Source organism: Doryrhamphus excisus, linkage group LG1 (assembly GCF_037039965.1).
Source record: "Doryrhamphus excisus strain RoL-2023G ecotype Guam linkage group LG1, RoL_Dexc_Guam_v1.1, whole genome shotgun sequence".
Classification (NCBI taxonomy): domain Eukaryota; kingdom Metazoa; phylum Chordata; class Actinopteri; order Syngnathiformes; family Syngnathidae; genus Doryrhamphus; species Doryrhamphus excisus.
Window position 1 is genome coordinate 4,444,832 of NC_136357.1, and position 22,955 is coordinate 4,467,786.

Here is a 22,955-nt window from a genome sequence, read left to right on the forward strand (position 1 = left end):
ACCATTGCATTGCATCGTGTCTTTATATGCAGGAAAATGACCTAAGCCGGTATCAGATGTGATACTGAATAAAGTGGGCCCAAAATACACAAAGTTTATTTCAAGATAGTTAAAAATACACCCAACCACAGCACAAAGAGGTATTATACTGAATGGTTGAACAACAGACCTGCAATACTATGTTTCAAACATAAATCATCCCTCGCTACATCACTGTTTCATGGTCAACTGTGGAATATTATCATTCAAAAAATATTGAAAAATGTTGTATGTAGTATTCTGGCCACTAGGTGTCACTAGTAATGTTACATGACATTAGATTAGATTACCTTCACACTGCATGTAGTCAGCCATGCCACGTTTGACAAGGCGTAGTTCTCCTATTTCGTGTGGAAGTGGTAAGGTTTTGGCTTCTTACTTTGTCCGCCCCCAGTCAGTTTGACACACTTGATTAAGTTTAGAATGAGTCAATTGGAGAGGCTAACTAGTTAGCTCGGTAGCGCGCTATGCTAGGGGTGCCCGTCGTCCAGGGCCGTTGACAGCTTTGGCTGGGCCCGGAACACACACACACCAGTTGTGGGCCCCCCCACCCCCTCATGGCTGGGCCCGGGACTGTCCCGGGGCTGTGGATGGATGGATGGATGGATGGATGGATCGCTAGATGGATGGATGTATGGATCGCTAGATAGATAGATAGATAGACAGACAAATAGACAGACAGACAGACAGACAGACAGACAGACAGACAGACAGACAGACAGATAGATAGATAGACTTTCTTTATTGTCATTGCACAATAACACAGCAGTGAAATTGCCAACGAAATGTCGTTGCCTGGCTCCCATATAATAATAAATAATAATAATAATAATAATAATAATGTGGAGAATAAATAGATGACATCAAATATGAACAACAATGTACAGCGTAAACAGTAAATTTCACAAATAATTTAATTTTTAAATAACAATTAAAAAATGTAATTTAATTAAAAGTAATAAATAATTTATAGGGTTGTTATTTCATGTCAACAGGGCTCTAGTAATGGTAAAAAAATATATTTAGAAAGTCAAATAAGTAACAATAAAAAAATTAAATTTAATTAAAATTTAATTTAATTTAAAATAAGAAATAATTTATAGGGTTGTTATTTCATGTCAACAGGGCTCTAGTAATGGTAAAAAAATATATATTTAGAAAGTCATAAATAGGTTTTCTATGCTCCAATTACAAAAATATTCAATTTATTAATAATACATCCAACATCGCATAATTTCACTTAACACGGTCATATCTAGAACCAATTTACCGTGATGAACGAGGGACATCTGTACAGTTACTAGAGTCTGTAAATAGCTAATAACCCTAATAAATTAAATGTTTTAAAGAACAAAAAATAATCAGAGCAAAATCATTACAGTACACGTTCTGCTCCGTTGCAAGTGATGGCGCTGTAGTGTCAGAACGAGAAAAATAATCATGCCGGGAAACCACGTCAGAGGCGGGGCATCAATCCTCCTGTGGTGGAAGACAAAGCTAAGTCACTTAGCATCCCGGAGCTACGGGCTGTAGTTCTGATTTTTACCCATAATCAACATGGTCCAACTTGTGGGTGCTCTACGAAAGGAGCTGGCTGACTCCCTGTCAACCAGCAAGGTGTTGGTGGTGGGAGCCGGAGGGATCGGCTGTGAGCTCCTCAAGAACCTCGTCCTCACCGGATTCAAAAACATTGAAGTGGTTCGTACCACTTAACGCTTGTTTCCCTCCTTTGCTAGCCGGCTATCTTCTTGCTCGGTCGGTGTGCCGCTTAGAAAGCTCCAGGGCTGTGAGACTACCATGCAATGTATTAGCTTGCGGTTAGCTTGCTATCATGCTAGGACTAGCTATAAGGTCTTTGTGCTAGCTTGCTCTCATGCTAGGTCTTTGTGCTAAAAGTGGTTTATCAGCCATTAGCTACAACTGACTAGCTTGCTGTCATGCTAGTAGGTCTTTTGTGCAGCAATGTACCGGAGCGCTAGCATACGGACTAAAAATATTTCCTGGTTTTGAACTCCAGTTTTATATGTACATCAGTATATACTCGCGTTTTATCGTCGCGTTTGTGTGTACTTGTTTATATACAAGAAAAATAACACAATATTTAGTATTTATTTTTGGCGCCATTGAAGCTCTACTTGTTTGCTATTAAACCCGTTAGCATGTAACGTGTACATGGTTTAGCATTTTAGTTGTTTTTGCTAATATGGGCCTCAGAGATTAATTTGACGTATTTGATTAATATGCAGGAGAGGTTCTTAGACATCTCACCTCATTAGAAACGTTCCCTTGCAGTGAAAAGGGGCGTTACAGCGCTTTGGATCATTCCTGCATTTTAAACTATGCATAGTACAAGTGTAATTATAGACGCTGTGAACAGATTACTTATGCTTGAATCGGAATCGCTTTGTATCGGAATAATTGAACTTATTGCAATGGTGTAACTCCCTCGAATGTGCAACGATCAGACAGCAGCTAGTTCTTATGTTTTACTTTTGGATTTATTGCAAAACCAACGTGAGAACTAAAAGTGATTCAAACAGATACAAAATACATAATACATACATAATACACAAATATGCAATAACATTATGTCTACAAATTTGTGTTCTTGTCATGAAATCCTTTTTCTTTACAATCGTGCAAATAAACTTGCCACATCACATACATTTCCATCAACAAACAACCACACTCATGATTAACATTAGCTGGTACAGCAAACTGTAAACTAAGACACTAAGAGACTGAAACGAAAATAATACAAAACTCATGTACTACACCTTAATGGCTGCACATATGCCTTAAGAGGGAATTATAGAGATGATCTTTAACTTTTAGCACCTATTAGCCTTTGAGCTGTAAATAGTGTGGCAACAACAGAGCTTATTTTCTATGGGTGTAATAACTAAACGTGCACAACTTATATGCACCTAGGTAGGAACTTAAAACTGAGAGGCAGTAACAAATGGGGACAGGGGGCATGTTGTGGGTTGTTTGGGTGTTGATTAAAACTGAATTGTTTTGCAGATTGACTTGGACACAATCGATGTCAGCAATCTGAATCGCCAGTTCCTCTTTCAGAAGAAGCATGTCGGCAAGTCTAAAGCCCAGGTATGATCACATTTGCACATTTTTGCACATCTTTAACAGCACAGAGCTGCTTCAATGTAGTTTTTTGTTTTTTTTTGTGGTATATGTTTATTCCAGGTGGCCAAAGAGAGTGCCTTGCAGTTCTGCCCCTCTGCAAATATCACTGCATACCATGACAGCATCATGAAGTAATTTATTTTTTTTAATCAATCACAGTAATTTTGTAAGGATAAGTCATTAAACTATTTCCTCCCTTCCTACAGTCCTGACTACAATGTGGAGTTCTTTAAAAATTTCATACTTGTGATGAACGCTTTGGATAACAGAGGTATGCACATTTGACGGCATTTCATTTCACATTTTTCTCTCGACTAAAACACTAAAATTTAAGTAATTCTGTTGGTATCGTCAGCGGCCCGTAACCATGTGAACAGAATGTGTTTGGCAGCCGATATCCCTCTCATCGAGAGTGGCACAGCAGGATACCTCGGACAGGTGACTGTCATCAAGAAGGTATGAAACATCAATCGTGGCCGGCACTGTAGACCGGGTGTGAAATCCAATCCCTTTCTTCAAGTTCAGAGTATCCCGCCTCAAGTGTATTGTTTCATATTGTTTTATTCCTTCTATTGGACTACTCCCTCAGGGAATGACAGAGTGCTACGAGTGCCAGCCTAAACCTGCACAGAAGACCTTCCCAGGTTGCACCATCAGAAACACGCCGTCTGAGCCCATTCACTGCATTGTGTGGGCAAAGTATCTCTTCAAGTGAGTATCATTCAAATGTAAACATTGTTCTTTTCTACGTGGCTAAAGTTGTAGCAAAGGTTCAATACAAATGAAGCTCATTTCCCATTAGGAGTGTAAGAAAATATCATTTCAGCGATATATCATGATACTTCGTTCCACGATACTGTATCGATATTAAAAAGTATGATATGGATATTTTTAGGCATTGTTCATAGACTGTATATGGTATTTATTCAAAAGTAGTACTGTGATATTGCGGGTGTTTTGTTTTTCAAATTGATATCACTATTTTGTTAAATAATGGTTATTTCAAGCATCCTAAAAGGACTTTTTACTGATGTTAGTTACTTTGTTCCACAAAAATACTGTTCTGATGGTGGATAAGTCAGGGACTGTATACTCTGCATTTTTTCACAGCTAATAGAATGTGAACATTTGAGCAGGATCTTGAGACATAATTTAATTAATTTGTTTTTTATGTTTTTTTTGTAAATTTAAAGCTGGATGTTAAAGCTTTATTTATCCAAATGCTACACTTTAAGTGTGTGACACAGCATAACATACTGTTCTAATGGAATAAAAATGTGTTTAGTAAGTGCATATTGATGGTGTAATTCAGTTTTTCCAGGAAATAATCTTTAAAACTACATGAAAAACCAAAAAAATATCGCCTTGTTAACAGTATCGTGATATATCGTATCGTGAGGCTAGTATCGTGATACGGATCTTATCGCCAGATTATTGCCAATACACATCCATCTTCCATTTTAGCCAGTTATTTGGAGAAGAGGATGCAGATCAAGATGTATCACCTGACACGGCAGACCCGGAGGCTGCATGTGAGCTCTTCCTTTTTTTTTTGTTGCAAAATTCACTCAGGAGAGTTATTTTTATACAGTGTTTAACATCTTACACAGGAAAAGCACTTTGTGAAAAGTATGTGTCCTTTAATTCAGGGAAACCTGAAGAAACAGCAGCCCGTGCCACGGCTGCAGAGAAGGACGGCGGCATCAAGCGTGTCTCTACTAAGCAATGGGCTCGCACTAACAAATATGACCCCATCAAACTCTTCAATAAGGTACCGCATCAGTCAGACCTGTTGAAGTTATATCTCAGCTGTATTAGATGCACCATATCTTTCCATTTATGCCTGGGCAATATGTCATATGTTGGAAGTGAAGTGCAAACAGTGAACTTTGTTTTCCAGCTTTTCAAAGACGACATCATGTACCTGTTAACTATGGACAAGCTGTGGAAAAAGAGGAAGGCTCCCACGCCACTCGACTGGCAGCAGCTGGAGAACACTGGTATGTTTGTTACTGTGACACATCCAAAATAGTAACTAAGAACTATCATTTACCATTTGTTGGAAATAACATGATAAACACATGTAGTATTATTAGGGCCGCCAAATGATTACACATTTAAATGCAGCAGATTGTAGTACTTTCATGCGTTCATTTTCTCCCGCTTAACCTCACAAGGGGGTGCTGGAGCCTATCCCAGCTGTCTTTGGGCGAGACACCCTGGACTGGCGGCCAGCCAATCACAGGGCACATATAGACAAACAACCATTCACACTCACATTCATACCTATGGACAATTTGGAGTTGCTAATTAACCTAGAATGTTTTTGGAATGTGGGAGGAAACCGGAGTACCCGGAGAAAACCCACGCATGCACGGGGAGAACATGCAAACTACACACAGAGATGGCCGAGGGTGGAATTGAACTCGGGTCTCCTTGGTGTGAGGTCTGTGCGCTAACCACTCATTCGCCGTGCAAGCGCGATTGTAGTACTTAAAGAAGTAAATGGATTTTTTTTTCTCTCACATACTGTTGCTGAGTATTGTTGTCTATTTGTGTGATTTGTGTACAAAATAAGTAACACAAGTTAGTATGATTTGTGCTATCAGATGATATTCAAGGCTTTTTTTTGTTTTACCTTTGTCAATATTCATGGTCACAATGTGTTTGACTAACTTGGTCTATTGTTTTTTTTCCCTAGTGTGTCCTAAGGAGGATTCACCAGGTTCGGGTTTAAAAGACCAGCAGGTTCTTGGTGTTTGGGGATACTGCAAACTTTTCCAGGAAAGTGTGGATACACTCCACTCGCTGTTGGATGAGAAAGGAGACGGTGCAGAGCTGGTTTGGGACAAGGTAACACATTTCATTCATGCAGGGTCGCGGGGGGTTGCTGGAGCCTATCCCAGCTGTCTTTGGGCGAGAGGCGGGGTACACCCTGGACTGGTCGCCAGCCAATCACAGCGCAAATATAGACAAACAAGCATTCACACTCACATTCATACCTATGGACAATTTGGAGTCGCCAATTAACCTAGCATGTTTTTGGAATGTGGGAGGAAACCCACGCATGCACGGGGAAAACATGCAAACTCCACACAAAGATGAGGTAACACATTTCGAAAAATAGAAATCAAGAGAAATAAGTTAATAATAAGAATAACACAAATATATCTGATGGAGGTCTATGTGGTGCATTCTTAGTAGCTGAATAAATATTACAAATAAATAAATCCCATAATGCTTGTTTATGACTGTAGTGTAGATCCACTGACTCATGTTAGCTTCCGCTTGTCTTGTCAGGATGATCCTCCTGCTATGGACTTTGTTACTCTGTTTTCATTAATTCCACCCATGGTCCGCTCCGGGCACGCCCACTCAGCTGTGATTGGTCACACGCCCAAAGTGCTTCATAACTACGAACAAACCCCACTTTCTAATATAGTAGGTATTGGAGTTGATAAATCTCAAAGTGTAGGGACCACTGGTCCTCCTCCAACTTCATCTGCCCGAGGAGGAGCACTCATTGTCGGACACACTTTGTCAGCGGTACCACTGGTGCTGTGGAACTCAGAAGCTGGATGTGAGGACACCAAGTTTATGAACTGCAGACAATCGGTATTGGAAATGTGGTCATTACACATTTTTTTATTTGCCAGACTACCTCTGTGACATCACAAAGGAACAGTTTTTCAACGCCCTCCGAGACCGAGCGTTTTGAGCCATCCTAAACTGCTTTCAGGGCTCACTTCTAAATGCAAAAACCTCATTATCTGAAACTTTAGCATCGTTTAACACGAGAATACAACATTCTAACGACATCTATAGGCCAGAAAAGGGGTAAAAAAAGCACCACTGTATTGATCCACCGTAATCCATCGAGATTTTGAGCTTCCGCTTGTCTTGTCAGGATGATCCTCCTGCTATGGACTTTGTTACCGCAGCTGCCAACCTAAGGATGCACATCTTCAGCATGAACATGAAGAGTCGATTTGATGTCAAATGTAAGTTTGTTGACTTTGCCAGCTTTTTTTTTTTTTTTTAAAAGGTGTCAGTTATTGTCGGGAAAATAACATTTATCTGGATTTGTCTTATCAGCCATGGCAGGCAACATTATCCCGGCGATTGCGACGACCAATGCAGTCATCGCTGGACTCATTGTACTGGAGGGCCTCAAGATTCTGGCAGGGGAAGTGGAAACCTGCCGCACGGTTAGATCATCAAGACGTTTGAACTTTCCTTTTCCTGTTGGATTTACAGCTTGTGTAGCTTTACAAAAGATTTTAGCATAATATGAAGGTGGTCCACCGCATCCTTACAAGACGCCTGATCTTCGACTTTGGTTTTGTGTCATCCCCAGATCTTCCTCAACAAGTGTCCTAACCTCAGGAAGAAGCTACTAGTTCCATGTATCCTAGACCCACCCGTGGCCAACTGTTACGTTTGTGCCAGCAAGCCTGAAGTCACCATCAAAGTCAATGTCCACAAAACAACGGTCCTTTCTCTGCAGGACAAGGTGACATATAAGATAGTCGTAGCATTTTTGACCGTGCAGGATTAATGCAAATTACCTTAAATAATCTTATGGATGGATTTTGTCCCAGAACAGTTTAGTTGTTTGTATTTCATCTTTTAAAGTTGAGACTTTATTAACAATGTACCCAAAAATGACATCAAACTTTTAACAAGTTCATCTTAATAACCACCAAAGAGGATATGCATCTTATTTTATCATGTTTTAAAAGTTGATCTCTTGTGTATCATCCATCCAGATCCTAAAGGAGAGGTTTGGGATGGTGGCTCCAGATGTTCAGATCGAAGATGGAAAAGGGACCATCCTCATCTCCTCGGAGGATGGCGAAACAGAAGGTAAAGAATGATAATCAATCCCAAGATGATGCTACTATAAAGGCACTGTAAAGCAACATAACCTGCCAGATGTACAGTATTTATATATTTTTTATCATTTATATTTAGAATGGTTTGAATGACATAATTCAAACAAACAATAATCACTTTTTTGTCTCACTTAAAAGCCAACAACAACAAGTTCATTTCTGACTTCGGGATCCGAAACGGCAGTCGACTACAAGCCGACGACTTCCTCCAAGACTACACACTCCTCATTAACGTCCTGCACACGTACGTCACCTCACTTCTTTTTTTTTTCCACACATTTTTTTTTTAATCATGCCTCCATAAATGACACAAATATATTTTTATGTGTCTTCCACGGCAGTGAAGAATTGGAGAGAGATGTTGAGTTTGAAGTAGTTGGTGAAGCTCCAGACAAAGCACCACCTCCCCAAGCTAACAATGAAGAAGTAAACAGCATCACCAATGGTAACAAGGACTCTGCCCAACCGTCCACCTCCTCTAAAGGTCAGCATTCGGAAACGGTTTTTTTTTTTTTTTTTTTTTGCATGACACAAATATGTGTATAATGCAGGGATGTTTCATAGAGGTCATATTGCTTAGTGGATTGATATTAGGACTCATTGATAGAGAGAGGGGCGGCACGGCGGTCGTGAGGAAAAAGCGGTAGAAAATGAATGAATGAATATTAATAGAAATGGGTGAAAGGTGGAATTGTGTTACCTATGGTAGCAACGTTGCTGCCAGACTTTGCAGATTTTTAAAATTCTCATTATAATAAGACTTTTTTTTTTTTAACTCAAAACAGGATGTGTATTTTTCTTTCTAAATACTGGACGGTTCTTTTTTTTTTTTTTAATGTAGCCCTAGTAGTACTATCCAAGCTACTTCTCTTGCCTTTCTTCCCTTCCCTCTTTCTTCCCTCACTCCTTTCTCGATGAAGGTTGCACTAAACTGCACAGCACTGTTGTAATTTCCTACACTTAATGTGTTAATCTCCTGACGCTATAGCAGCCACTTACAGTAACGGCCACAACAATGAAATGCTCTTTCACTAGATAGCAGAAGGTACCAAATTAACCGTATGTATCCACCTGTTAGCACTCTTAGGGCACAAAAGTCATGGCAACTGTTCGGAGATTTTTCTAATGTAAAATATGTCCCCTGGCTCAATAAAAGTTGAGAAACACTGCTATAAACTGTAAATACTGGCACTGCTGCTTAGATTTACATGTAAATTAATGTACATTTACCGTCATGCCTGTCGACATATCAGTTCAAACATTGTATTTTTTGTTTTTAATTAATTGTATTGTGCTTTATTATTATTATTATACTGTACTGTGGTTGACTACAACGTGTTATTAGTCAGCATATTTAAGGCATAAAATGGCATAAAATGAACTGAACCACCATCAACTTGTGAATGCAGTACTCTACATTGGTCACTAGGTGTCAGTAATTAGTCAGTAATTATTTAAGGTAATAGGAATCCTACTTGGCGGAAATTCACTTTTTTCAGTCCACACTAAATAAATGAGGAATTACTGTACATGTATTTAACACATTAATATAAATACACAAGTGACTTTAAATCATTTTGTATCTGATATTTTGCAGTAATCGATGAAGACGATGTCATGCTTGTGGACTCCGATGAGGACGCAGAAGCATCGTCCAGCTCTGCAGCAGTCACAAGCAGCACCAAGAGGAAGCATTCGGATGTGGAAACGGGCGAGACTTCCACCAAGCGTCCACGGACAGATCTGTTAGGTGCAGCAGCTGCCCCCGCTGACAACGACGATGACGACGATATCATTGCTTTGGACTAAACCCTCTACTGGTTTTCTGGAGCATCGAGAACTCATTTTGTATCAAGACAAACATAACTTTTTCCCAAGAACGGTTAACTACTCTAGGTTGTTTTTGCGCCGTTCTCACAGCCGCTTGTACTCATACTTTCATACTTCCCTGCTATTGTCATATGTAAATATAGTCAACATTTGAAAAATATTCAACTGTTTTGTTATTGTCCAGTTCTAGTATCTTTAAAATGCATCAATTGAGAGTATAAACAAGTGCTTTTTTTTGTATTAAGATGTTTGCTGTTCTTCTCATGCTACTCAAGTCAGGGAGATGTGTGTTATGTCAATTTACATAAATACTGCTCAAACCAAAACATTTTTGTTGCGCTGTAACATTTATAATAATACTTTAACTAGAAATAGTCTTGGATGTCTGGCGGATGCCTGCCTTCCTCAAGGGAACTCGACTAGTTTCATTCCCACCCTGCAGAACACGGTAGTGTGCTAGAATTGATTGGGTGCTACTCTTCTGCAGCACTTTTATTTCTGCTCTTGTCTTGCATGAGCTGAACTAAAGGCTCTGAAGTTGTTTTTTTTCTCAAATATTGTTCACAAAATATGTCACAAATTTTGCAATTCCACTTTTATGTAATTAAATAAAAAGAAAAACCCAGTTAATCACAATGTTAAATGAGAGGTGGTAAGTACATTTGTCATGTTACTTTATTGAGTATTTTGTTTCTATTTTTCTTAAAGATTGTCTTATAAATATTGTACTTTGCTACACTTTAATCATCATAGGTTGAGTAGAACCTGTATTATTAAAAAGGGAGGAAATGCAACTCGCAACAGCAGCAAATAATATGGTTTCACTTTAATTTATAAAGGCGTTGCTTCATTGAGACCACATTCTACACCCAAAAAACAGCAATAAGTAATTTTTGTGCTTTTACTTTAGTACAATTTTATATGCTTTCCACCTCTGTTAAATAAATACAGTTCTCTACAATTATGCTACAGTACCAGCTGATATGTTGAATGCCAATATGGAGTACTATTTCTACACATTTAGTATATATAGTACATATATATATATATATATATATGAAAGGATTCTAAACAATGTGATGTTGAGCCATCCTTGTTGATGACATTGACGCCCCTCGGTGGTCGACACTGATTGGTCAACACCGCAGCCCCTCCCCCTTTTTTGCTTATAGACAAACACTGTAGGGTCCTGCGCGTGTCATCGAGTCTAATGTTTGCTTTTTCTTATTGAATTCCGGACATTTGAAGCTGTAGTTTTACATTAAAACCTCCCCTTTTTTTCCTCTCAGTATTTTTAAAGGCGGACTGTGGACTTCCCCCGCCTACAAGACATTGACGGAAGCAGGGAAGAGACAAGCGAAGCAGTGGAGCTTCTTCTCTGACTGACAGCTAACTTTTAGCTAGTTGAGCTAACCTTTAGCTTTAGCTAAAAAAAAAGCTTCACAGTGTGAGGAAAGCTCTAAATTTGGAAAAAAAATGGTGACATTGTCATCAGTAATTCGACCTCTGGCTTCTCATCTTCACCGCCAGCTCTTCAGACACATAGGGAGGAGTCAGCGGCTCACCCCCGTCCGTGGATGTAATCTGACGGCATGCTCCAGCAGATATGTGCTGTCGCGAAGTAAGTACCTGCACAATAAAAACTCAAATATATGTGCTTTAAACTGCAATATTGACTGTATTGTTGACTGGAAAACGTACATGGAGATTCAAGTATTGATACTGTGTACACTTCAGGGGCATATATACACCGAAAATGCAGATTTTTGCAATGTGGAGGAAAACCGGAGTACAGGGGTTCGAACCCAGATCATCCATATCACCTGACTGTATAGCTAACCACCAGTCCACCGTGCGCCTCACTTATCAGTGTATGTGTTTCAAAATACACAAGTTCCTGTTATCACATGTTTTTCCCCCATCACGTGGTCTATATTGACAGCCACAGACACATGTTGCGTTCAATGCAAACATGTAAAAAGCTCAAAAGGTGAGCCGTGTGCAAACTCTCCTGAGTTGCACAGCAGGTTCTTCACCGCACCCAATACTGTAAACTGGATTTTCCTGTTCTATAAGGCCAAACTTCAGGTACTTATGTACATTCTGATCGTAGACAAAGTACTGAGTACTGCACCTCCATTGAACATAACAGTATAGCATAAATGCTAAACCCTGGGTTTATCATTTACTTGAAGTCATATCATGGCTTGTCATCGGGATATTTGCTTTTAGTTTTGGAACTTAGCATACACCCTGGTTAGCATGCTAGCTGCTTTGGCTAACCTTGACAATTTCTACAAAATGTTTGTCTCAGTATGTGTACATTTTCCAGTTACTGCACAGGATGATGTGTATCTTGTTATGGTATTAGTACACTGCGTGACTAACTCATTGGATCTCAGCCATTTTTCAAAAGACACCCTCTTCACCACTCTGCTTAGTTAACTTGTGTTAACTTGGGTGCGGCAACTCTCCGGAAGTCCTCGTGAGCACTTGGGAGTGTGACCAACCAAAACAGAGTGGACGTGCCTGGAGGTGAACCGTGTGTGGAATAAATGAATACAGACTGTTTTTTGCGGGAAGCACGAAATCCAAAGAAATACAGCTGGAATAGGTGCAGATTCTGGAAGATCTAGAAAGCTTTAAACTTTTGATCAGCAGACTATTTCAGTTTAACGTTTGCTTCCTCCACAGATGTTTTGTCTCATTTTCATTTCTTCTTTTTGCATTTTAAAACTCGACTTAGAAACTTAAGATCTAAAAATACAAAAATGTTTTCATATTTTTCAATTGGTCTGAGCTTCCAGTTTTTTAAAGGGGACCTATTATGCTCATTTTTCAACCCTTTGTATTGACTTGTGGACTCCTAGTGAAGCTACACACAATAACACACACAGAAAACTTTCTAGATCTTCCAGAATCTGCACCTACTCCAGCTGTATTTTGTTGGATTTGTGCTTGCCGCCAAAACATTCTATTTTAATTTATTCCACCCATGGTCCGCTCCGGGCACGCCCACTCAGCTGTGATTGGTCACACACCCAAAGTGCTTCATAACTACAAACGAACCCCACTTACTTATAATATATTAGGTATAGGAGTTGATAATAAATGAATAAAATATTTGAAGAACTAATTGTTTAGGAGCTGAACAACAGTCAGGAGACCCCTGACTGAACTCAAAGTGTAGGGACCACTGGTCCTCCTCCAACTTCGCCTGCCCAAGGAGGAGCACTCATTGTCGGACACACTTTGTCAGAGGTACCACTGGTGCTGTGGAACTCAGAAGCTGGATGTGAGGGCACCGAATTTATGAACTGCAGACAATTGGTAGTGGAAATGTGGTCATTATTTTTTTTATTTGCGAGACTACCTCTGTGACATCACAAAGGAACAGTTTTGCAACTCCCTCCGAAACCGAGCGTTTTGAGCCATCCTAAACTGCTTTCAGAGCTCTCTTCTAAATGCAAAAACCTCATTATCTTAAACTTTGGCATCGTTTAACACGAAAATACAACATTTTAACTACATTTATAGGTCAGTAAAGGGGTAAAAGGCAAAGGGCCAAATCCGGCCTGTGCTAATTTCATCTCGCCTGCGGAAGTGTGGGAAAATAACACTGAATTACAGCGATCTGTGTAGTTCAGCAATTCCTCCAGTAGGTAGCAAGAAATTCACAACCATTCTTAATAAGAGTCCAGTAGCTAGCAAAAAAATTACAACCATTCTTAACAAGAGTCCAGTAGCTAGCAAAAAATGTACAACCATTCTTAATAAGAGTGCCAGATTCAGACCAAAAGTCAAAATATTTTAACTGTACACAGCTAAAAAAAAAAAAACAAGGCAGCACTTTAACTATTATACCAAAATAACACCTTTTAAAGAGACATAAGAAAGTCAAAAGTGATCATTTTAACTTCAGCAAAGCATGCTGGGAAATGTGTAATCTGCTCATTACACAGCTGCAAACTATTCCCGGTTACACATCTCTGTTTTTGTGTTGCTATCAAATACAGTAGCATTTGCCTGGACCCTGACATTTTGATGATAAATCACTTCATTAATCATAAACAACCACGCCAAAATAACCATAGTCATATGTATATTCAAAACTAGAAAGTAGAAATGAATAGATACAAAAATATGCACTCCTCCCCCACTTCAATGTTCATTCATTCATTCATTTTCTACCGCTTTTTCCTCACGAGGGTCGCGGGGGTGCTGGAGCCTATCCCAGCTGTCTTCGGGCAAGAGGACTGGTGGCCAGCCAATCACAGGGCACATATAGACAAACAACCATTCACACTCACATTCATACCTATGGACAATTTGGAGTCGCCAATTAACCTAGCATGTTTTTGGAATGTGGGAGGAAAACCCACGCATGCACGGGGAGAACATGCAAACTCCACACAGAGATGGCCGAGGGTGGAATCGAACCCTGGTCCTCTTAGCTGTGAGGTCTACGCGCTAACCACTCAACGCCGTGCCGCCTCCACTCCAATGTTAAAAAAAAAAAAAAAGTCTGTACAGTTCCAACTAAGTTCGGAACAACTTGTTCAGTGTTTGGGGTTTTGCAATAAGCACGATTCTGTACTGCAGACATGAACGGACTCTCACCAGACAACCACCAGCCAGTCGAATGAGCGTGAAAGGCTTTGTAAGCGTTTAATTTGCACCGTTGCAATAACAGAACTAGGCAGCCAACTACCGCAGGAGGAGTCGCTAGAGGCTTAAAGGAGATGAAGGTCATCTCCCGGTGAGACCTGTTCACAGCGGAAACCGTAAGTCATGTGCTGTATAATTGTGGATTGGCACGTACACTTCCATGATTGTGTCCTTTTTCAATGTTTGCTTTGTTATGGTGAAGACGCTAAGACGCTAATAAACATACTTCTTATACTTTTAATTAGTTTTCTATGATTTTCAAGACACAAGCTAATCAGAAAAAAAGCAGAGTTTCATGTAATTAGAAGTCAGATCCTTTGACGGACTTTGGCCTCCTCAGCAGGCTTTTGGACCAGCCTGAGGTCCTGGTCTGATTCGCTCCCTGTGGAGGGGAGCTGGGGGAGTGCCAGGACATTCCGTAGGTCACTTTGTGTACAGCCGGCCCACTTCTCTGTTGTTTAGTCATTTCCTTTAAGAGTGAAAAGTAGGACTAGAAGGAAGTAGAAGTAGTCAGTTCTCTACTTTTACATTCAGGTCTTTCAGGCAGCTCGAGGGCGGCGTCTTATCTTTGTCAGTGGAATACTGTAGATTAAAAAAAAAATATTCAAAATGGACTGTTTCACGATGCAGGAATCAGCTGAATACAACATGAAAAGTAGGTGTTTGATATCAACTTTTTTTGTCAATTCATGTTTCAATTTTATTTTTTCTGTCTTTCTTTCTTTCTTCTTTCTCTATCCAGTGCACCCAATGTGGCAAGGACCCCTCGCGGTTCCAGGAGGTGATCGCCAGTCTCCGATTGATATCGTTGTGCGCAAGAGTGTCTTTGATGCCCAGCTGAAACCTTTGATCGCCGACTATGATCCAACGACTTGCCAGCAAATCTGGAATAATGGTTACTCCTTCCTGGTTGAATATGATGACACGACAGACCGGTCCTGTAAGTGCTGTGCTATCAAGTATGTGTGTGTTTATGATTTCAATGTCATTTTCACCTAGGACGCTACTTTATAGTTTAATTGCAAAAACTCAAATCCAAAACAAGAACATGAAAATCTTACTTGTCAAATTCTTGTCTCTGATTGACACAACACAATCAAAAGTGTCAACATTTCAGTCATGCACGGAGGATGCTCTTTATTTCCTCAGTCCCTCTTACAGAGCCCTCTGTAGCAGAAGTTTAGGAATCAATGTTACACCGAGAGCCGCGGATAAAACCACCATGTGGATCTGGTGACTGTCATGTGACTGCTACCCCTGACTTCTGCAACGTATAGATTTTTTCTTAAGCAAGGAATAATTACTAGATTGCACAATAAAAGCACACATAAACAGTTTGAGGAGACTGGATGTGTTTATGTCACTGAGTATTTTAATATTATGTACAGGGCTAACCCATTAAATATTGATCAAATCCCCATATTAAGACCACTTGCATAATCTAACGAGATGACTTCATCATAATGAGAGCAGTTTATCTACAACAAAATACATTTTTGGCTGGGTCTGTCAAAACTAGTCCTGTCTTTTTAGAGATGGAATTTCAGATTTAGCATTAGATTGTACAAGGGTTTATATTTTAGTAAATATTAAGTTTCAGTATATTAAATATTCATTCATTCATTTTCTACCGCTTATACTGACAAGAGTCGTGGGGGGTGCTGGAGCCTATCCCAGCTGTCTTCGGGCGAGAGGCGGGGTACACCCTGGACTGATCGCCAGCCAATCACAGGGCACATATAGACAAACAACCATTCACACTCACATTCATACCTATGGACAATTTGGACAATTCACACATACAAACTCCACACAGAGATGGCCGAGGGTGGAATTGAACTTCGGTCTCCTAGCTGTGAGGCCTGTGTGCTAACACCACCATGCAGCAAGAGCAGTTTACTCACAACAAAATAAGTTTTTGGCAGGGTCCGTCAAAACTAGTCCAGAATTTCAGATTTAGTTTTGCATTGTGCTGCACGGTGGAGGAGTGGTTAGTGCGCAGACCTCACAGCTAGGAGACCAGGTTTCAAATCCCACTCTCAGCCATCTCTGTGTGGAGTTTGCATGTTCTCCCCGTGCATGCGTGGGTTTTCTCCGGGTACTCTGGTTTTCTCCCACATTCCAAAAACATGCTAGGTTAATTGGCGACTCCAAATTGTCCATAGGTATGAATGTGAGTGTGAATGGTTGTTTGTCTATATGTGCCCTGTGATTGGCTGGTGACCAGTCCAGGGTGAACCCCGCCTCTCGCCCGAAGACAGCTGGGATAGGCGACCCTCATGAGGATAAGCGGTAGAAAATGAATGAATGAATGATAATATAATTAGTATATATGTAATTATGTATTAATAGTATAATTTTACTATAATAATAATTATATATTCAGGGCTACAGTGATTGAAGGGTGTACCCTGCATCTTACCTGAAGTCATACCCGTGACCCTAGTGAGGATAGAAAGAATATAAAATGGATGGATGGACTTTGTATATTTAATATGAAAAATATATGAATATATTTGGTCATGTCTTAGGACTGTCATATCTAAGAATTAAAGATAACTAATCTATATCTTATCAAATGTGTCCACAGCACTGAAAGGGGGGCCATTGCAAGACAAATTTAGGCTGTGTCAGTTCCACTTCCACTGGGGTGAGTGCAATGCCTGGGGGTCGGAGCACACCGTGGACAGGAAGTTATTTCCTGCAGAGGTACTGTTTTATACATACTTATATAGTTTATAAGTTCATACTTATATAGATGAGTCTCTGCATTAACGTGCATAAACAATCAAAATTCTTCTTAACAGGTACCGGGTAATATTTGCGGTGTACATAAAATGATATATGATTTATTTTTATTTATTTGCATGGTTGTGTTTGAAAGAGCTGTATAAAGCTTCATCCTTGTATTTAGCAAACATCAACTGCTTGTATTGTTTCTTGAATTGGCTCATCGTTGTGCATTGTTTGAGGGTCTTACTCAATCCATTCCATAGTTTGATTCCACATACTGAAATGCTATGGCTTTTTAACGTAGTCCTAGCATATAAGTGTTTCAAATGTAGTTCTTCCCTGAGATCATATTTCTCCTCTCTTGTAGAGAAGTATTGGATGACATTTTTAGGTAATTGGTTATTTTTAGCCTTATGCATTATTTTAGCTGTTTGAAGATTAACTATATCAGCAAGTTGAAGTATTTGTGATTTTAGAAATAAGGAGTTAGTATGTTCTCTGTAGGCGGCATTATGAATTATCCTTACTGACCTTTTTTTTGCAGTACATTTAGCGAGTGAAGATTGCTTTTATAGTTATTAGCCCATATTTCCACACAATAAGTAAGATATGGTAGAACCAGAGAGCAATAAAGAGTGTGGAGTGATTTATGATTGAGAACAAGTAAGGTACAAGGTAAGGTTGTAAGGTACAACCTGAACAAAAATGAAATATAATAATAATAATAATACATTTTATTTGTATAGCGCTTTTCAGAGTACTCAAAGACGCTTTACAGTAGAGAAAAAGAAATAAAAATAGAGTTGAATAAAAAACAGAGTAAAAGATGGATTAAAATACAATATCCATACATTCATTCAGAGCTAAAACAAAGCTATAAAAAAGTATAAAAAGTTAGACATTAAAAACAGATTTAAACAGGTGGGTTTTGAGTTGTTTTTTGAAGGAGCACAGAGTAAATGGGAAAGAGTTCTGAGTGGGGGCAGCAATGGCGAAGGCTCTGTCTCCCCATATGTACAAATAATCAAATATTTACTATCAGATATCATTAAAATATACTATATATGCTATATAACGCAATGCAATTAGAAGAACAATGTAATAATCCAAATTTTTTTGGAATGAGTCTATTATATTTATTTGTCTCACACTTGCATGGCAGCTAATGGTGGACTTGTGTCCCGCTTATGTTCTCAGCTTCACCTGGTCCACTGGAATTCAGACAAGTACAGCCTGTTTGAGGAGGCGGTGATGGAGGACAATGGGCTGGCGGTTATTGGAGTCTTTCTAAAGGTAATAATCACACACGCATACAGTGGCGGAAATAATGATTTCACCTTCTGATGAATTTGTCAGGTAGGGAAGAGACACGATGGCCTCCAGAAACTAGTAGATGCTCTGCCTGCAATCAGACACAAGGTCAGTGTGATGTTACGTACATACACGTACATAAAGCTTTCCAGGCCAGTTATAGAATGTTGTTTGTAATGGATTATATATTGTTGATATTGTTGATATTGATATTGTTAAAGTATGAACAGTATTTGGGAAATTGTTCGACAATTGTTGGTATGCAGGTTCCATGCTCCTAATTACTAAGCAATGACACTTAATTTTTCAGTCTTATACACAAATACACAAAACATGCTCATTTGCTTTGCTTATTATACTTCTATTACAGTGCTTAAAAACCTAAAAATATATCTCAAAAGTCAAACTCCATGAATAAAATACAATTAATAAAACATGATTAATTAAATATGATTTAACTTATATTTAAAACTTTTCATTTTTAAATTTTAAAACACATGAATTCATTTTCTACTGCTTATCCTCACAAGGGTCGTGGGGGGTGCCAGCCAATCACAGGGCACATATAGACAAACAACCATTCACACTCACATTCATACCTATGGACAATTTGGAGTCGCCAATTAACCTAGCATGTTTTTGGAATGTGGGAGGAAACCGGAGTGAACATGTAAACTCCACACAGAGATGGCCGAGAGTGGAATTGAACTTGGGTCTCCTAGCTGTGAGACCTACACGCTAACCACTCGAACACCGTGTAGCCCAAAGATACATTATTTGTTCTAAATCAACTTCATCACATTGTTTTGTGTGTATTCATTCATTCATTTATTCATTCTCTACCTCTTATCACGGGGATGCTGGAGCCTATCCCAGCTGTCTTCGGGCGAGAGGCAGGGTACACCCTGGACTGGTCACCAGCCAATCACAGGGCACATATAGACAAACAACCATTCACACTCACATTCATACCTATGGACAATTTGGAGTCGCCAATTAACCTAGCATGTTTTTGGAATGTGGGAGGAAACCGGAGTACCCGGAGAAAACCCACGCATGCACGGGGAGAACATGCAAACTCCACACAGAGATGGCCGAGGGTGGAATTGAACTCAGGTATCCTTGCAGTGAGGCCTGCGTGCTAACCACTCGACCACCATGTAGCCCATGATGGTGGCAATAATAGATTTCCAAACTCATATTGGTACTTATTTGTATATTTCTTATTATTCATTCATTCATTTTCTACCTTATCCTCATGAGGTTCGCAGGGGATGCTGGAGCCTATCCCAGCTGTCTTTGTGCGAAAGGCGGGGTACACCCTGGACTGGTGGCCAGCCAATCACAGGGCACATATAGACAAACAACCATTCACACTCACATTCATACCTATGGACAATTTGGAGTCGCCAATTAACCTAGCATGTTTTTGGAATGTGGGAGGAAACCGGAGTACCCGGAGAAAACCCACACATACACGGGGAGGATTATGTAATGTTCGTATTATTTTTATGGTGCTTTGTGATTATCGTATAGTCAATTTTTAATAAAAAAAAAATGTCCAAAAAAGAGTCACCATGTTGTCTGCTCTGTGTTTTGACTGCAGGATAGTGTGGTAGAGTTTACTAAATTTGACGCAGGCTGCCTGTTACCCACCAACACCGATGATTACTGGACGTACCACGGCTCTCTTACAACACCTCCCCTGACAGAGTCGGTCACCTGGATCGTTATGAAGCAGCACATAGAAGTCAGCCATGATCAGGTATGTTTTTGTGCACTATTGCCCTCAATAAGATCAATTTTGTACCTAAAATGCTGTGGCTTGCCTCCTTAATTCAAGCTGGCTGTCTTCCGGAGCCTTCTGTTTACCTCAGCTGAGGAGGAGGTCCAGAAGAGCATGGTGAACAACTTCCGTGTGCAACAGCCTCTGCGGGGTCGCACCGTGCGCTCCTCATTCAGTCCATTCCTGAAGGAGGCACCGTTTGACCAATGATCCCAACACACCCACTGATCCCCAACAAACGCAGTACTTACATTTATGATGACCACCGTTACAGTCGCTGCACCAAAACATATTCTCTCAGATTTTTACAAAACAATATTTTCCTCTTTCACTAACAAACGGTACTTTGAGGCAGTGGGTAAGCTTTTGTTTAATGGTAATTCTGATAAAATGACATATATGTACCTTTTTAACTATTAGTTTAACAAACTAATCATTTAAAGGGGTGGTTACTGGTAAATACTTTTATGAATGTTTATTCAGAGAAATTGTATTTATTTTCAAGTTGACTTGACATTTAATTCAGTTGACTTGGAAGACTTTTTTATCAATCAGCACCTAAAGGTGAACAACGGGAGCTGCTAGTGGAGACTCAACAGCACTGTGTGCTGGTCACAGTCGGTACTGCAGTGGCACTTACAGTTAACAGCAAATATCAAGGTTTGCGAATGCAATTTCTTTACTTGATAGGTTGAGGTTTGACATAAACATGGCACTTTTTTTTTTTTTGCTAGATTTTACTGTACTTGGTACATTTGATCTTTTTATACTTACAGTCTTTGTTTTTGTATCATCTTTGACAAGCATCCTAACACACGTGCTTTAACGTATCGGTAATAATTATGTCATACATATTCATTTAAGCTGAGGTAAACTGGAATAGTTTATCTTTGTGGCAGATCCGTGCCTACGCAAATGTTCCATCAGCAATTTACTGACACTTACAAAAGAAATCAAATAGCATTATTATTGTTGTATTTAACATATTACAAATAAATACAACAAAATCTGAAATAAATGAAAATAAGTCCTGTAAATACGAGATGGGTAGGTCAGTCATAGTCGCAAATTACGGATAAATTCAATTTAAAACAATTTAAATAACTGGATGACGTAAACTACATTTACACTATGCAAAAAGTATATACAAAAACTAAATAATATATACAAAATATATATGATGCAAAGGGTCAATAGTAATAAGTAGTTGTAATATAATTATATATTTTTAGAAATTAATTTTGTGGACGGGGTTCCTTCCTCCTTTTCGGGTAAAAGTGAAAAAAGTATGAGGGAAAAAAAAATCATGTTTCCAAAACTGTTACCATTGTTCTCTCGACTTAAAAAAAAAGAACCTGTTTTTCGAAGGCAGCTACATTAAAAAAAACAAACAAAAAAAAAAACCTAATTGGACTAAGTCAATGAAATTGCTGGAAAAAAAGAACCTGTTTTTCGAAGGCAGCTACATAAAAAAAAAAAAAAAACCTCATTGGACTAACCAAATGAAATTCCTGGCAGAATGTCCATCCAATGAATATGTTTAGCCCTAAGTCAAAAAAAAAATTATATTTGTACATGGTAATATATTGTGTTAGTTGAGCTTGTTTTTTTTTTTTTCAAGTTCATCCAACTCAAATTAAACCAAGTTAGCTAACACAATATAATTGAAACGGTTCCATCCAAATCTACAGGTAACAAAAATTTTTATTTCACACAGTGGGCAACACATCTTGGAAAATTCTGGAAAATTCGATGTCCTACATCTATAATCCTCTGGAAATTATATGCAGACATAATGGCAATCAGTAATCAGTTAAAGTCTAAAATCAGGGTGTATTTTCCATTTTTAGTTAATTGGATATTCATCAATTCGTCATTAATTGTTGCAGCTGCAATGATACGCTGAATCCGGAAAAAGTACGGAATTTAGAAATGTCAAACACAAACAATGCGTCAGCCGGCTCTGCTGTTCATTTTTAATGGTTTCCACCACCCAAAGCCCACTCAATTGTTGTCTAAATGATGAATCCGTTGCTTCTTCTGGTAGTTGTCATATTTTTACTTTATGGTAAAATTTGCAACATTTCCGGTGCTGATGTGTTCCCAGCAAGCTTGCCTTTAGGCTTGCAGGATATGTTTATGGGATTTATATATTGCCTTCATTTCATGTTGGATTCTCCTTCATGATATTTTATCATATATCTAATGCCTGATTACAGCATAAAATATGAGCATATTCAAACTAATGTTTCCTCAAAATTGTTGCAATGTGATGATTGTTAGAGATTAAGATGATAAAGCATTTTTGCTTTTTTTAGGTTTTACTGGACTGTACTGTATCTTTGATTGTGATATTTAAAAAAAAAATGAAATACACAATTTTAACTCATCAAATGTTCATACTGTAATGATCATATACTGTATTGTTTTCATGATGATTTACTGTCTGTTTTTTTTTTTGTCCTCAGATTGCCTCTGACTGCTTCTAGTTATGTATGCTGTCTTGTTTCCCAACTTTTATAAAAGGTACAAAACACAAAATATCACAT

The 22,955-nt window shown here is 39.0% G+C and overlaps 2 protein-coding genes across 3 annotated transcripts; both read left to right on the forward strand.

The window, feature by feature from the left end:
• Window positions 1-1,468: 1,468 nt before the first annotated feature.
• uba2 (ubiquitin-like modifier activating enzyme 2) lies at window positions 1,469-10,809 on the forward strand. Its single transcript, XM_078796556.1, has 17 exons — window positions 1,469-1,737; window positions 3,064-3,147; window positions 3,244-3,314; window positions 3,390-3,454; window positions 3,539-3,639; window positions 3,773-3,894; window positions 4,648-4,715; window positions 4,833-4,954; window positions 5,084-5,183; window positions 5,885-6,036; window positions 7,091-7,184; window positions 7,279-7,391; window positions 7,541-7,696; window positions 7,953-8,049; window positions 8,217-8,322; window positions 8,420-8,562; window positions 9,676-10,809. Exons 1-17 carry the CDS (start codon window positions 1,597-1,599, stop codon window positions 9,885-9,887), a joined length of 1,947 nt encoding a protein of 648 aa, XP_078652682.1. The 5' UTR covers window positions 1,469-1,596; the 3' UTR covers window positions 9,888-10,809.
• A 353-nt stretch (window positions 10,810-11,162) lies between these two features.
• ca5a (carbonic anhydrase Va) lies at window positions 11,163-22,955 on the forward strand. Of its 2 annotated transcripts, XM_058076206.2 has the most exons (8): window positions 11,163-11,529; window positions 15,319-15,516; window positions 17,167-17,285; window positions 18,507-18,602; window positions 18,666-18,728; window positions 20,227-20,385; window positions 20,464-20,649; window positions 22,875-22,955. In XM_058076206.2, exons 1-7 carry the CDS (start codon window positions 11,385-11,387, stop codon window positions 20,614-20,616), a joined length of 933 nt encoding a protein of 310 aa, XP_057932189.2. In that variant the 5' UTR covers window positions 11,163-11,384; the 3' UTR covers window positions 20,617-20,649; window positions 22,875-22,955. The 2 variants fall into 2 exon arrangements, with proteins under 2 accessions (XP_057932189.2, XP_057932190.2); XM_058076207.2 differs by lacking the exon at window positions 11,163-11,529 and adding an exon at window positions 13,879-15,231 and having other exon boundaries at window positions 20,464-22,955.